Source organism: Thunnus maccoyii, chromosome 2 (genome assembly GCF_910596095.1).
Source record: "Thunnus maccoyii chromosome 2, fThuMac1.1, whole genome shotgun sequence".
NCBI lineage: Eukaryota > Metazoa > Chordata > Actinopteri > Scombriformes > Scombridae > Thunnus > Thunnus maccoyii.
The window spans coordinates 1992535-2009347 of NC_056534.1; the positions used below are offsets into that span (position 1 = coordinate 1992535).

Genomic DNA, 16813 nt, shown 5'->3' on the forward strand with positions numbered 1-16813 from the left:
GTGTGTGCAGTCTGTTCATGCATGTATAAAGAGAACTGAATACAGGAAGAGTTCTGGGCTTTGAAGTCAATTTGATATAGTGGCCAAACCGTGTCATTACAAAATCACGTGATGCTATTGGGCCCAAAAAGACTTATTCCAATAGACTTACATTGTGAAAGAGACATCTGTAAATCAGCAGATACATTTTTTTGAGTGTCACAACCCCCACAAAATGACTCATTTCACTATCAGAATTTGATCCATTCAGTCCGATCAAATTTTGATAGCCTAGAAGAGCCACACAGTTGAATCATTTTATCCCCATTCAAGTTAGCCGGAGGGCTAAACCAGAAGTTAGCATGCTCCGTGGGGTCACTGGGGCCACTGAGCAACTTTCATGGGAATGAATGGGGCCCTGCCTCCGATGCTGTATCCAATTTCTTTAAACATCCATGAGTCTGTCCCTGCCTTAAACAAACTGTCCTCCTGATGTGTGCTGTTATACTGACCTCTGCTGGACACAGGGGGGAAACACATACAACTTGTGTAAACCTCAGTGACTTTGATAGGAAGACTGATAGCAAAATAAAACACCGCCACAAACAGGAAATTTATTGTGCTGTCATCTGACTTTGGGCACATTTGTTTTAAAGCTTAAACATATTCATCATTCATTAAGAACAATATCTCCATTATATTATAATAACACTGGTGTAGAATATTGAGGCATACATTGAGAAATTAGTTCATTAGTTCTTGTTTTGAGGGGCTTCTTCTCCTGTTGGACCATTATCTTTATGCAAGTTTTAACATAATAACAATATAACATAATCTAATTTGTTTTCTTATTAAACATTAGCAGGGTTAAAATATTACAGGACAAACAGTGAGCTGAACTTTGAACTGTTGTTTCTTTATGACTCTAAGATATAGTCTTTTTTCACATAATTATTACTGAGATGATATTTTGTTTCATGTATTTGCACATAAATAAAAAAGACAGTAAATATTTAAAAAGTTTTAACATTGTGCAGGAGAGGTCGGAAGCCAAAAATGGCTTGTGAAGATACCTTACCTATATAAATATCAATCATCATACTTAAAAAAATAAAAACTGTAAATCCGAGCCTGGAATAAAGACATTATTCTTCAGCTTTGCTCTGCCTACGGTCTCCTGGATTTGGGTCCACTTGCTCTGCTCCATATAATAAAAAATTTTTATAAATGCAGTTGCAAGAACAATAGCCTAATTTTCACTCATATCTCAAGATGTTGATGATTTGAGCAAGAACTTATTTTAATAGTAATTATAACTATAATAACTAACTTGAATTATCTGTTAACACCCCCTGTTCTTTCATCTGTTTCTATCTGTGGATATCTTTTATTTTTTCATTTTTTTTATACGATTTTATTTAGATTTCTCAATATATAAAATACACACTTCTCACACCAACAAAACAAAAACCCTCAATCTTAATGACAAAGTAAAACAAAAAAAACAAAACAAAACATAACATAATACAACACACATTTACCCCACACATCAAACAAACAAGCTCAATCTCAGTATCTTCATATCTGATCAACTTAAATGAAATATGTTAAATATAAAAGAACATACACATACATTATATATAACTGGAATACCATTCCTCTCTATGGAGTACCCTATCTATCCTTCACCAACTGAATCTTCAACAACATGATCCTCTTGATTCTGACCACTCGATTGTTATGTTCTAGGTGGCATTATTGTCCACCTGTCCTACATTCTAGCAAAAAAAGAAATACTAGAAAAAGCCAAAACCAAATAAAAACCAAAGAACCTGAAACCAGGTTTAAGTATGAAGGCCATGTTTTTTTATGTAGCCTATTCAATGCTTGTAATACTTCTCCCCATATGATTTCAAATTGGGCTCATTTGTTCATTTCGGTGACTATTGTCTTTTCCATGTTCAAATAGTAACACATTTCTTTTTTTCCAGTGTAGTAGTGTAGGAGGGTATATACATTTCCAGTGTTTAAGTATCAGTTTTTGTGGAACCAAGATTTAAAGAGAAACGATATTAATTTAAGATGGAGGGAATGTTGGAATTTAATGAGAGATATTACAGCCAATGAAAATTTGCATTTAGTCCAATTTAAAATAATGTGCAGAACCTACTGTACAAGAAATAAAGTCTTACAGCTTTTTTGGGACTGTAGCAAAAATTCAGAAGATTTGGTTTGATATAGAACATTGGTTATCGGAGGTATTGGGGTGAAATTTAATTTTAATCCATCAATTTGTATATTTCAAGATATGTTACAGGATACAGTGAGGTATCCGCAGAGTTGGATTATTCTTTTTTCATCAATTGTATTAAAGAAAAATGTCTTGTTTTTCTAGGACTCACTCTGTGTTGAGTGTTTTGTCAGAGTGATTGTTATTTGGGGTGCTTTAATTACGCGCTCTCCCTGATGCCTCTCAGCGCATGAAGTACAAAAGAATCACACAATAAAAGGACATTTAAATACAATCAAAAACATCATTAAAGAGCTACAAGAACAGAAAACAAAAACAAGATAAAATAGACAGGTATAAAATACAAGAATAAAAGTTACAGTGCAGTGTAATAAATGAATAATTATTTGATAAAAGGCAGTGGCAAACAGAAAAGTCTTCATCTTTGATTTAAAAGACCTGCAAGTTGCAGCAGACCTGCAGTTTTCTGTGAGTTTGTTCCAGATATGTGGAGCATAAAAACTGAACGCTGCTTCTCCATGTTTAGTTTTGACTCTGGGAACAGAAAGCAGACCTGATCCAGACCACTTCAGAGGTCTGGATGGTTCATAATGTAGCAGAAGATCAGAAATGTATTTTGGTTCTAAATCATTCAGTGCTTCATAAACCAACAGCAGTATTTTAAAATCAATTCTGTGGTGATATGATCCACTTTCTTGGTCTTAGTGAGGACTCTTCTGAATAAGCTGCAGCTGTCTGATAGGGAGACCTGTGAGGACACCATTACAGTAGTCAAGTCTACAGGAGATAAATGCATGGACAAATTTGACCAAATCCTGCTGAGACATAAGTACTTTAATTCTTGATATATACTTCAGGTGATACGCTGACTTTATAATTGTCTTAATGTGGCTGTTGAAATTCAGGTCTGAGTCCATGACTACACCAAGATTTCTGGCTTAGTTTGTGGTTTTTAACATTATTGTTTGAAGCTGAGCCTTGGCTCCAAAAACAATTACTTCAGTTTTGTCTTTGTTTAATGAAGAAAATTCTGGCACATTCAATCGTTGATTTGTTCAACGCACTTACTCAGTGCTTGTAATGGGCCTTCTGAGGCTGAGACTTCAGAGAGAAATCAAATGGAGGGTTATTACAAGCTCTGTACTCATTTCCATTTCTCAACCACATAGTCAAGTAAACATTCTGAGGTTTCAGTGTGACTACTCCCAGGCAGTTTTTCCTTTAACCTGAACCAAACAAAGTAAAATCTGCCTGAAGAGAAACTCTGCTTTCCTAAAACACTTGCATAACGTGTAAATCTCTTTGGGTTGTATGGGAAATTCTTCTTCACATCACCACTGTCTACTTGTTTCCCATCATCAAACAGGATGCGATGAGGATGTGCTGTATCAGGATCAAGAGTCACATCCACTGCATACTGCTGGACCCTCTTCAGCTCAGCCTCAGACAGCTTCTTCATCTCTTTACTGAGCGTCTCCTCTAGTTGAGTCACAGCTCTCACCACTGTCCCCTCATATGATGGTGGATGGACGCTGACCTCTGTCCAGTCTTTGGTGCGTGGAGCAGCTTTCAGGGACGGGAAGTTTTGGAGGAGGTGGAGGTGGTCTTCAGAGCGTGAGAACTTCTCTTCATCAGCTCAAAGATTTCCTGTTCCAGCTCTTTCAGCCTGTTTCTATAAAGTTTAGCACATTTGAATTTCACTTAACTGACCTGTCCTTTTGACAAGAGTCATTATGAAATGAAAAGAGTTTAAAAACATATCTGAGTTGAAGTTTTGTTTAAAAACCTGCTGAAATACAGTAAATGTTTTCTTCTTGTACTCACCAGTGTTTGCAAAGATTCTGACAGCTTGTTGAGAAAGATCTTTGAACTCAGGTAAAGTTTTCTAAAGACAGTGTTGGGCCTTGGCTACAAGTTCGGCTAACAGCAATAATTAATAATTATCAAACACACACACACATACACAAGGGTGGACTGTGTTGTTATCTAGGATCATGAGAAGTGAGCTTTGGGGCTCTTGTGCCCTAGGTTTTTAACTTGGGGCTAAGCGCTGTAATGCTCTGTGTAGCCAGAGGGAGAGAGACATTCAGAGTTGCTGTCACTGTCTGATGGATAGTGACCATGTTTTGAACTGTGGTCAGAGATGCTGCAGTCATCGTCCGATCTGTCCACTGTCTGGTCACACTTCTGGGCCAGAATCTCTGCGTATGGCCTTCTACTGCTTCTATTATGTGAATGCCTATCTTGATGCAGTTGGTGGACATGGCGGTTGCACTCAGTGTCCCTATGCTGCATTTTGTCACCTCCCTTTGGACAGTTGTGAGGGTGATCTTTTGAGGCAACAGGCTAACTCTGGTTCTTGGCTCATGTGCTTGTTAAATCAACCAGCAGACTGGTGTGGTAGCAGCTGGCACTAGATAACTTAGTTACTCAGTCTTAGGCAGGCTTTCACGTCTTCTGCCGTAAAGAAAAGAGTTTGTGTCTGTATGTGTCTGCTGTGAGCAGGCCACACGAGAGAGCAGAGAGAGCAGAGAGCTGGGCAGCAGGGCTGCTCCCACGGCAGATGTGAGGGGAAAGAAAGAAGAGAAGAGGGGAACCTCTAGTTTTGTTAACCTGGGTCCATGGGTGGAGGTCATGCTTGGGTGTGAACAACCAATGCCTGGAGAAAGTTTCTTGAGGACTCCCTTTGTTCCTTGGAGTCTTGAAACATGTGGTCGGCTGGTGAGACCCAACAACAGAAACACAGAGACATGTCTTGACTGCAGTTTTGTGTCACTCTGACAAATTTTTAGTTTAATCTGAAGATGCCTGTTTGGTGGTGGTGGAGATGAAATGGGAGTTTCCAGTCATGTCCCACATAATATGATGATGATTTGGATATTGAACTGTAGAAATCACATTGATGTAGGCTATCTAAAATAGAATAATAACAAATTTAGAATATAAACAGTTTATGGATGTTAACAGGATATGTGGTAGATGACTGATTATACAGTATGTAGAATATGATTGTTTGTTTATTTAATACATATTTTATTCTAGACAGCATTAGAAAAAGAAATATTTCTACATGAACATTGTGAAAATACCTTATATATGTTTACTAACTATTTATAAACTATAAACTCCAGGTGTTGGGAATTAATCAGTGTTTATGCAACTGGATTTTAAATTTTCTATCTGATATGAAGTAGGTGGTTAAGGTAGGTAACATGTCCTCTAGGCCTACGACCCTCAACACTGGGGCCCCTCAGGTTTGTGATCTCTCACCTCTGCTGTACTCCTTATACTAGCGATTGTCTATATCATTCTGAATCTGTGCAGATTATTAAATTTGTTAATGACACAACAGTGTCAAGTATGGTAAGGAATGGTGACTAATCAGGTTATAGTGCTGAGGTTGGAGCCCTAGTGGAGTGGTGTAAGGCAAACAACCTGGTTTTAAACATTGCTAATAAAAAATAAATGATAGTTGACTTCTGGAGGGGTGAGGAGGTCCTCCCTCCATTGGTCATCAATGATTAGATAGTGGAGAGGGTTGACACTTTTAAATTCCTTGGCACCACCATATGCCACACACTGTGTGGGAGGTTAACATCAGCCACATAATCAATAAGGCCCACCAGAGGCTTCACTTTCTATGCCAGCTTAAAAAGTTTGGTGTGACTAGGGAGGCGATGCTGCACTTCTTCAGTGCTACTGTGGAGAGTGTCCTCAAATTCTCAGTCACAGTGTGGAATGGCAACACAACCGTCCTTGAGAGGGGACAGTTTGAAAGAGTGGTGCGCACAGCTTCTAAGATCATTGGCTGTGACCTATAAGCCACACGTATCAGACGCAAATTGCAGGAGGTGGTAATCAACCCCTCTTACACTGCTAGCTCCCTCTTCAAACCCCTCCCCTCATGAAGGAAACTCCAGAGTCTTCAGTGTAGGACGTCTCGCCTCAGAAACAGCACATGTCCTGAGGCTGTTCAATTCTTGATCTCTGACACACAAGAACTTGCAGTAGCAGAGCAAGCATGGTCAACAAGCACTTTAAAAGTAGGTAGGTAGCAGCACAACACAACAAGCACTTTAAAACAAATGTAGCAGCACAAAGCTCTTTAGGTTTTTTTCCCCACAAGATGATAATGGGTAATTTTGACACCATTGACCATCACATTCTATTACAGAGACTGGAACATTTAATTGGCATTAAAGGAACTGCATTAAACTGGTTTAAGTCCTATTTATCAGATCGATTCCAGTTTGTACACGTTAATGATGAATTCTCCACGCATGCAAAAGTTAGACATGGAGTTCCACAAGGTTCTGTGCTTAGACCAATACTATTCACCTCATATATGCTCCCTTTAGGTAATATTATTCGGAGCACTCCATAAGTTTTCATTGTTATGCAGATGATACCCAATTATATTTATCAATGAAGCCAGATGAAACCAATCAGTTAACTAAACTCTAAGCTTGCCTTAAGGATATAAAGACTTGGATGACCTGCAATTTTCTGCTACTAAACTCAGACAAAACTGAAGTTATTGTGCTTGGTCCTAAACACCTTAGAAACACATTATCTAATGATATAACTACTCTTGATGGCATTACCCTGGCCTCAGTACCACTGTAAAGAATCTGGGAGTTATCTTTGATCAGGATATGTCCTTTAACTCCCAAAAAAAACAAATCTCAAGGACTGCATTTTTCACTTATGTAATATCACAAAAATCAGGCACATCCTGTCCCTAAAAGATGCAGAAAAACTAGTTCACGCATTTGTTACTTCTAGGCTGGATTATTGCAATTCCTTATTATCAGGCTGCCCTAACAAGTCTCTAAAGACTCTCCAGCTGGTCCAGAATGCAGCTGCACGAGTACTAACAAAAACTATAAAAATCAACAGTGTTGATATGGCAATGAAGTATTGAATTGAATTGAATTGAACTGTTTGCATGTGTTCATTTTCAAGTATGTCTTTAGCATGAAAATCTGCTTTTTGACAGCTGACACAAAACAATATTTTACTGTCAGAAAAGCAGTCTGCTGCGATATAATTTTGCTCCATTATTTGAGTCAAAAGTTTCTTTCTTCTTTTCATGTTAAGAAGAGAACTCAAACATCCAGATGCCTTTCTCAGAGTGTTGGTGCATAGGTGGATAACCAATCTAGAGACTGGATCTAAAGACAAGACAGAAAAAAACACAGACCAAGACGCTTCTTTTTAAAAGTTTAATAAACTTAAATTGTAGAGTTATTGGTAATTTCTAAATGATTGAGAAATGTATTATTAGATACATATGATTATATATTTTAATTGAAATATTTAAATTTCAGTTGAGTAAACCATACTCTCTTGTTTCCAAGTAAATAGATTTTACAGTTCTGTTGGTTTGAACACATTTTCTCCACATGCATTTGTCATGATGGATCCATGACTAGTGAAGAGGTTAATGAATGAATAGTGGGGGAGAATCAGTAAAAAGACAAGTAAAAGGTAAAAATCCAACATGTAAAAATAAAAGAAAACAACAAAAAACAATAATGATGTAACAAGTCACACAGGAATGACCACATTGGTCATATCCTGAATGAAACAAGTTCACACAGTACATTACTGAATATGTAATTTTTTTTTTAACATGAATGACCTTGAATCTTTTAAAAATGTATCAGTTTATCATTGTTTGGTGTGTTTTTATGTCTCTAATCCATCGCCATGTAAGTCCTGACTGCTGTGTCAGTATTGTAGTATCAATACTTTGTCTGGTGTATACTTACAGAGTGGCCGTACAATGTAAAGATAAATTTAATAATAGTAATCAATACAAAGAGATCAGGCAGTGTGATTGACAGGACAGATGATCAGAGGGGCGGAGTTTTTACCGCCATCATGAGGACAGGGACTGAAGTATGGGTAGAGTTTCTCAGTGAAGGAGCAGCCAGTAAAGCTGCAGATAAGATCTACAGTGTCTATGTCATAAAAGGAGACCAGACCCTCCTCATAATCCACAAACACCCCCACCTTCTGAGGCTGAGACTTCAGAGAGAGATCGACATCAGGCCCAGCAAGAGCTTTGTACTCATTTCCATTTCTCATCCATATAGTCCAGTAACCATCCTGAGGTCTCAGAGTGATTTGTCCCTTCCTGTTGATCGACTCTCTGGCCACTCCTAAAGTCCACTCAGTCTTCCTTTTAACCTGAACCTCAAAGTAAAATCTGCCTGAAGAGAAACTCTGCTTTCCTAAAACATTAGCACAATCGGAAAATCTCTTTGGGTTGTCTGGAAGATTCTTCCTCTTATCGCCATGATTCACTTGTTTTCCATCATCAGACAGGATGAGTTCAGGATATGCTGTATCAGGATCAAGAGTCACATCCACTGCATACTTCTGGACCCTCTTCAGCTCAGCTTTAACCAGCTTCTTCATCTCTTCACTGAGCGTATCCTCCAGTTGAGCCACAGCTCTCACCACAGTCCCCTCATATGATGGTGGACGGATGCTGACCTCTGTCCAGTCTTTGGTGGGTGGAGCAGCTTTCAGGGATGAGAAGTTTTGGAGGAGGTGGAGGTGGTCTTCAGAGTGTGAGAGCTTCTCCACTTCAGAACTTCTCTTCATCAGCTCAGAGATTTCCTGTTCCAGCTCTTTGATGAAGTCTTCAGCCTGTTTCTCTGATTTTTTCTGTCTTTTTTTAATTGAGTTGATGAGTTTTGCTTGACCTCGCTCAACAGACTCCTTCAGAGCGGTGAAGACCTGAACACCTTCTGCTGTCTCTCTGTCTGCAGCTTCCTTACTGAGCTCAACTGACTGTTTGATCTTTTGTATCTTCAATCGTCTCTTCTGGATCATCTGCTGAATTTCAGCCTCTGTCTTCCCCAGCTCTGCCTTCTTTCCTTCATATTCTTCTTTCAGAGGAACAAACTCATGTGTCTTGTGGTCAGAATAGGTGCAGAGCATGCAGACACATGTCTGGTTGGTCTTACAGAACAGCTCCAGAGGTTTATCGTGCTTCATACACATCCTGTCTTCCAGGTTCTCCACAGGGTCCATCAGCTGATGTCTTTTCAGACCTGACATTGTCAGATGAGGCTCCAGGTGAGTCTCACAGTAGGAGGTCAGACACACCAGACAGGACTTCAGGGCCTTCAGTTTGGTTCCAGTACAGACGTCACAGGGAACTTCTCCTGGTTTGGCAGCTTGTTGCTCTGAGATGCTGCTGCTGGCTTTCTGTTGAGCTTCCTGTCTGAACTGAGAAACCATCTCAGAGAGCAAAGTGTTGACATGAAGCTCAGGTTTTGTGTTGAAAACTTTTTTACACATTGGACACAGGTACTGGACATTACTGTTCCAGTGTTCAGTGATGCAGTTTTTGCAGAAGTTGTGTCCACATGATGTGGTGACTGGATCAGTGAACACATCCAGACAGATGCAGCACAGAAACTGATGTTTAGATTGCAGACAGCTGGCAGCAGACATATCTACACACTGAGAACAAAAGGTAAAGTGTGAAAAAATATATATTTCATCACAGAATTATTCATTATTTTTTGTGTATTGTCATCATGGACAAAAATAATGTTGAGTTCTGTAGTTTAATGTCACTTAACTTCACTTGACAATTGTCAATATGAAACGAAAAAAGTGTAATTATCTTTGTTGAACTGTAAGTTTTGTGTTACTGCTGGTTGTTGAAACACAGTAAATATTATCAGCTGTACTCACCGGTGTTTGAGTCAGTTGTTGAGAAAGAACTGAAGAATTCGGTTAAATTTTTCTTCAGACAGAAAAAGAGACAGTTGTGTCGACTGCAGCTCCTCGTGTTTCTGACAAACTTTCAGTTTCATTTGACGATTGTGAAGTTGAAGCCCTCCTCATTGCATCGTGGCTCCACTTTTTACTGCAGCTTGTTTGTGAGGTCTTGTTTCCTCTCTCAGGTTTAGATATGACTGTAGTTACATTCATCCGGCACACTATGAGTTTGATCTTTAGGGAGACATATAACTTCTGTTATGTTCCTTTTTCTGCAGTGTTTGTTTATTGCAGCTCGTAGAACAGTTTTCACAAAAACAGATCAGGTCCTCTGCAGCTCTGATGAAATCCTATTGCCAGTCCAAAGTTCAGCTCACTGTTTATCCTGTAAAATTTAACCTCCTCATGTGATTCTAGTATTTTCTTCTTTCCTTTAGTTGTTGCTGAATAGTTTTCACAAAGAGAGGTCAGTCATACATTTAAGAATATATCTTAGGGTCTTCATATTTCCTTATACTTTATATCTACTGCAGTTGGATACCTTAAATTTGCCAATAGCTGTATGTATTTAGGACCTGCAACCTTCAGTGAACTGATCACTAAAGCTTTTTCTGTGTTGTATGCAGAGTGAGGGAGCTGTTGTCATCTGATCAACTAGTAGAAGACATCCAGCTAACAGATTCCCTGATCTACAGCAGTAGTTTTTAATAACAGGTAATATTGTTGTTCTAACACAGAAGACATCAGAAAAGATAAGGTCACAACATACAGATTTATGAGAAACAGTAATTAATTACTCAGCTGTTGATATTATGTTAGCATTTCATCATGTGATTTTCAGCTCAACCTGCTGTATTGTCACTAGTCAAATACAGTCAAATACAAGAAGTAGATGTGAACACTGCCTCATAAGCAACTTTATATAACATTTTGCAAGAGTAGTTTGTATTAAATACACATGTAAAATAAAGTTATAAACCTTTAAAACCAATGTGACACATAGATTTTTGAAAAGGCAGCAGCATTGTCTGATATTTTGTATTTATTTGTTAGACAAGCTGTGAAGAGCGCGAGATCAGCTGCAGTGGACTCACATCTGGACATCCTGCAACCCCAAAGGCTGACATGGTTCACTGACGTCTCTCTACTGTAACCTACGTTCAAAGACAGGATGACCAACTCATAGACAGTCACATATTTAATTAAACACATGAAGAGCTTTAGCCTTGTTTCTGCTAACATTTAGACCGTCTGGGTCTTAAAATGTAAATAGAACCTTTTTTAGAATTTAAATCTGAAATCACTTCTTTGTTAAATTGTCATAATTTATACATGCAAAAGTCACTTTGCATGTCTGCAGTGTGCAATAAGTTGTAATGGACTGCACATTCGTAACTCTTATGCAGTTTTTATTTTAAATTCTATAGATCAGCATTTCAAGATATCTATCTGAAAATAAATTAACTGAGACTAGCAAATGTCCATCTGTTTAAATGAAGTGTGTATGTTTTTAGCAGGAACATTGAAAATATCATTGATGGTATTACAGTTCATGCAAAGGATCTCAGCCAATGAGAGAACAACATAAGTGTCAGCCAGTAGAGTTCACTTTTTTCTTAATCCAACATTCAGAACAACTCTACAACATTAATATAATACATTAACGACAGAGCTTTAAAGTAACGTTGTGTGTATAGTAGGGGTGTGCCCGAATACAAATACATTATTCGGCAAAGTACAAATAGTGGGTTTTATATGAATATTTGTTTCATACAAATATTTTAAAAATGATTTGTTGGGGGTGTTCCCCAGAGATAAAGCTGAGCTACTGACACAAGCAAAGTTCTCCCAATGGACTTTGCATAACCTGTTGTTCCTCTTCTCCTTTCCACAAAGTTAGGTTGTAAAAAATAGGCAATAAATGAAAAGTGCAAAGCAAGAATTGCCTTTGAAGTTATGGGTGTATAAATAGGTAGAGGTCTGTCTGCAATGAGGCAATGAGTAAAGTTTTAGCTCAGTAGTCAGCGCAGTCGTCTGTGATCTGGGAGACTCCAGTTCAAGACCTGATGTGGGGACCTCCTTCATAAGGTAGTTTATTCATGAACACTTATTGTAACACTTAAATTTTCTAAAATTAAAGCAAAAACAGGATTTTTAAGCCTCTTTCCAATTTTATTCGAATACAAATACAGATACAAATACAAATACTGGGATCTCTGCACATCCATAGTGTATAATAATATCTATCAAGATGGCTGGTGTCAGATAAGCTCTGATCATCTTGGCAGGCTGGAAAAATATTTGGCAGCTGACCAATAATGTTGTATTCAGTTCTGGTCAGAGTGACCTGGTACAGTAAGCTGGTCACTCTGAATGCAAATAATGAAATACAGTGTTTAACACCTTATTGTTATGTGTTACCAAATGAGGTTCAGTAATCTTTGTGAAAGACATTATTTATGCCACACTATTGACCAAAATAGGTCTTTGAAAGTCAATTTTCTCTCGCTGTGACCTAGTTGGTATTTCTGTATTGTGGGACACTGCAGAGTTCTGACAGGACACAGATCTATTGTTGTGGTGTAAAGACCACTTTTTATCACATTATTAACAGAAAACAGGGCAAAATGCACAATGCAATTGAGAGAGTCAATATTTTCTTTTTAACGTTTTAACATCCCCAAAATCCCTTTTAAAGAAGCCCACCTCCCCTCCACCTACTCCTACCCCATCCCACAGACCCCTTCCCAGAACAGAATTGGACCACATTGCGTAAGAATAAATACAAGTGATCAAGGAGAAAAATGGAAGAGAAAAAAAGACTAAATAAACAGTTAAGTACGTAAAGAATAATAACAATAAAAGGTCAATAAGCGAGTAAGTGAATAAATGGATGTCTACTCATGAATAACCACCCATTTAAATCTCCAAATCACAAATGGAGGACAAGGGTTTATATTTACTAGCATCCAGACCATTTTTCTGGCCTGTTTAGGCTTCATGTGTATGTGGTGGGCTGACAGCGAGGCACCCGTCCACACCAGACGGGCCCAAGCCCGATGTCTATGGTGCCGTTTCACCAGGAGGAAGGTAATCAACATAATCAATCAATGGCCTCCAGTGAGAATGAATGAGACTTTATTTTTTCCAATATAAGTAGAAACAAAATATCCCATAGCCAGGCTTTAAAAGAGGGTGGCTGGGAGGATTTCCAAAGAATTTTTCTACAGGCGATTAAAGAGGCAAAGGCAATAACATTAGATTGGGTGGCCATCGTGGTGATTTCGTCCAGGGGTCTGCCAAAGATTGCTATGTGAGAGGAAGAACAGATTCTCAACTCCAAAATTTCCCAAATCGTGTTAAAGAACAAACGCCAGAGGCCAGATAGACTGAGACAAGTCAAATCACAGGAGGGCTTGGGAGCATCTTTCACATTTTTCATTCACTTTATCCGGGTAAAGTTTGGAGGGTTTAGCCTTACAGTAATAGAGTCTATGAACTACGCACAACTGTATAAGGCTGAGCCTAACATAGGTAGAGGAGGAGTTGACAGCTCCCAGAGCCTTTTTCCAGAAATCATCTGAAAAAGTTCTTTTTTCCAGCAAACTCTAATTTTATTAACGACTGAGACATGACCCTCGGATAAGGTTCCTGCTTTGAGTAACAGATATGTTCCACTGGGAGGGGGATCTAAGGGAAGAGGGGGGAGTGAGTCTTACTGAAGTTAGGTAGCTGAAAGTATCTAAAAAAATCTGAGTGATCCAAGTTAAAAGCTTCACACAGTTGATCGAAACTGGAAAACAGACCGATTATATACAAGTCTCCCAGGCAGCGGAGGTCTCTCCCTCTAGAGAGGAGTACCAAGGATCTATCTTGGCTGGCATAAACTAGTGATTGTTACACACCGGACTCCCTTGAGGACCAACCAAAATGGCGCAAGAGCTTGGAGTGAAGAAGAGGAGCATGACTTTGCCTCAATCTGACACCAGCTGCTTTGAGGCGAAGGAAACCAGAACATGGTCTTGTTGGTATTAGCAGCGCGGTAGGAGCCTATGAAGCTGGGCAATCCAAACCCGCCCAGAGGAAAGGTCACTTTTTAATCTCAAACACTGCAGTTCTCAGCAGAGCTTTGTCCACAGAAGTTTAGTTAACCTCTTGGTGACAATATTCTGGTAATTATTTTAACTATTGTAGGAACTTAACTCTCTAATTTTATTCCACATTTTAGCTCCTTGGTGTATTTGTTTGTTTGTACGTTCTTGTGTTTTTTTATGTCAACAAGCTGTTCAAAACTATGTAACTATCTTCTTCCCAGTGTCACAACGCTACAGCGGATGTGTTCATTGCCTGTAAAGTTCACAGTATGCAGTCAGTGAGGATTAATCTGGTGCAGATTACTAAAATATAGTTAAGCATGCAGGCTGTAGTTTATCTTGGTATCTCTAGTATAGTTAACAATCACGTAGCGTTTTAGTGTCAGTAGCATTAAAGCTAATGATACAGACACAATTGTTAGCATACTAACTTAACTTTAAGCTAGTTAGCATTGCTCAGTAACAAGTTGCTAATAAAATAAACAGACTTTGAAAAGGGTAACGTTAGCAGCAAGAGTAAAGTTACCAAAGTTGTAACGATACATTAGTGAACTAATGTTAACATATTGAAGAACTTACCATAAATAAGTCTTTTTTTTTTTTTAAATTCAGATTATTCAAACAACAAGGGACACTGTCCAGCTCAGTTCATACATCACAACTTAAAAGTTGTTGCTAAATCAGATGAGGACGTTGAGAGGTGTATGCAGTCTGTGTTATATGAACATTCTCTGTCTTTTACGAATAAGATTTCAACTTGATGCTGGACTACGTGACTTGCTTAAAACAACCCAACATGAACCTTCAGGAACCTTTTTGCTTACCACAGACGATTTTGTTTCCTCGGAGCAACCACAGTTTGACCAGACGAAGAGTATATTTTTCAGAATAGATCATAAAAACCATTTCTCATGTGAAAATAGGATACTTGGGTGCATATTTAAAGTGGAAATAAACTTATTAAATGTCCAAATTGAAAAGAAGCATTATATTAATGCTAATTTCAATTGGCATTAAAAATGTTTTACATAAAACACTGAAAATAAAATAAAAAGGGGCTTCTCGGTGGCCTAGTCATTTAATATAATGGGGGGCAGAGCCTTCAGCTATCAGGCACCTCTCCTCTGGAACCATCTTCCAGTTTCGGTCCAGGAGGCAGACACCCATAATGCACTGAGCTCCTCCCTCCTCCTCTTCCTCTCCATCTATATGCATTCAACTACTGTTAATGCATGTCGCTAACTTGGCTTCTTCTCTGTGGTTTTGTGCTTTCTCATCTCACAGGAGACATTCGGCTGTGGACCAGCTACTGTCCAGCTTTGACACCCACTGCTGTTAGTCATATTTCTATTATTATTATTATCATTGTTATTGTTATTATTGTTGTTCTTATGCTTCTCTGTGTCTCCCCCGCCTCCCTTCTTCTTCTTTCTCAACCCAACCGGTCAAAGCAGATGGGCGCCTAGAAAGAGCAGGGTTCTGCTTGAAGTTTCTTCCCGTTAAAGGGGAGTTTTTCCTCACCGCAGTCGCCAAGTGCTGCTCATGGAGGAATGTTGGGTCTCTGTAAATTAAAGAGTTCGGTCTCGACCTGCTCTATGTGAAAACTGCCCTGAGATAACCTCTGTTGTGATTTGGTGCTACATACATAATTGTTGACCTTTGTTCTGTATGATTCCCTCTCTCTTTCTCCCTTTGTTTCCTGTTTCTTTCAAACTTTCCACAATCAAATAAAGACAAAAACTACAAATACATGAACTGATCAGATGATGGTGTACAACTTTTAAAACGATTCTTATAGAAGTGAAGGTGAACAGAGAAAGCTTTAACAGTAAGTGTATAGCATCGATCTGTTCTCACGTCTCACGTAACAGATTTCATTTAACAGTTTCCCTCTGCGTCCATATAACCATATACTTTTACTTCCAGTTAGGAAGTAAAAGTATATGGTTGTCTGACAAGTTTGTTTTTAATTACTTATTTGATAATATAAAAAAGGGGGGGGGGTGTGACATCATGATTGTCCCGTGGGCCGTCATCCCTCCGCTGCGAAGACTTTGGCTCCAAATGACGTCACACAGGCAAGATGGCCGCTCTCTGAAAGAATATATTTTGGCTTCACTTTTACATAACAGCAGGAAGTGGAGACGCGTCATCCATATTTACAGTCAACAGGAAATACCAACACTCCCAGTTAGAGAAAGAGTGAAAATAAAGCAATACAGCGTTTTCCTGCATGGGGTCCCTGAAATCACTAAATCTGCCCCTCGGACCTTCAGTCTCATTGTACTGCCGTGAAATGACAATAAAGGCATTCTATTCTATTCTATTCTATTCTGTTCTCAGTGTTGGGGAACTACATTCATTTCTCAGCAGCTTTTTCAGTAGTGAACTATATCTTTGGGTCATGTAATTTAGTTAATTACAAACTAAAAATTGAATACTATGAATTTCCCTAGAAACTGATCATTTTCCTGATTCCAGCTCAAAAGTTGCTCCCTCTGCTCTCCTTGAAACACATCCTCGGGCTGCCCAGTTGTGCCTCCGTGTAACAATATGAGTGATGTAGTTCGGATGTGGCTTAATTACTTTTTTGAAAGTAGTTTTAATTTGACAAGCTAATCTTTTTGAGAGAAGTTAAGATGTAGTTTAACTAGTTTTTATTGTGAAGTAGCTAGTAGTTTGTAAACTACAGTTTTAAAAGTAGTGTCAACACTGTTCATTCTATTTTTTTACGGAGCCCTTA

The 16813-nt window shown here is 38.6% G+C and overlaps 1 protein-coding gene across 1 annotated transcript; it reads right to left on the reverse strand.

The window, feature by feature from the left end:
- Positions 1–7880: 7880 nt before the first annotated feature.
- LOC121882642 (zinc finger protein RFP-like) lies at positions 7881–9719 on the reverse strand. The gene has a single exon (XM_042391024.1). It carries the CDS (start codon positions 9701–9703, stop codon positions 8060–8062), a length of 1644 nt encoding a protein of 547 aa, XP_042246958.1. The 5' UTR covers positions 9704–9719; the 3' UTR covers positions 7881–8059.
- Positions 9720–16813: the final 7094 nt, after the last annotated feature.

Bases quoted from the DNA above. Each gene is read 5' to 3' on its own strand.
- LOC121882642 (XM_042391024.1), bottom strand. From the start codon at position 9,703: ATGTCTGCTGCCAGCTGTCTGCAATCTAAACATCAGTTTCTGTGCTGC.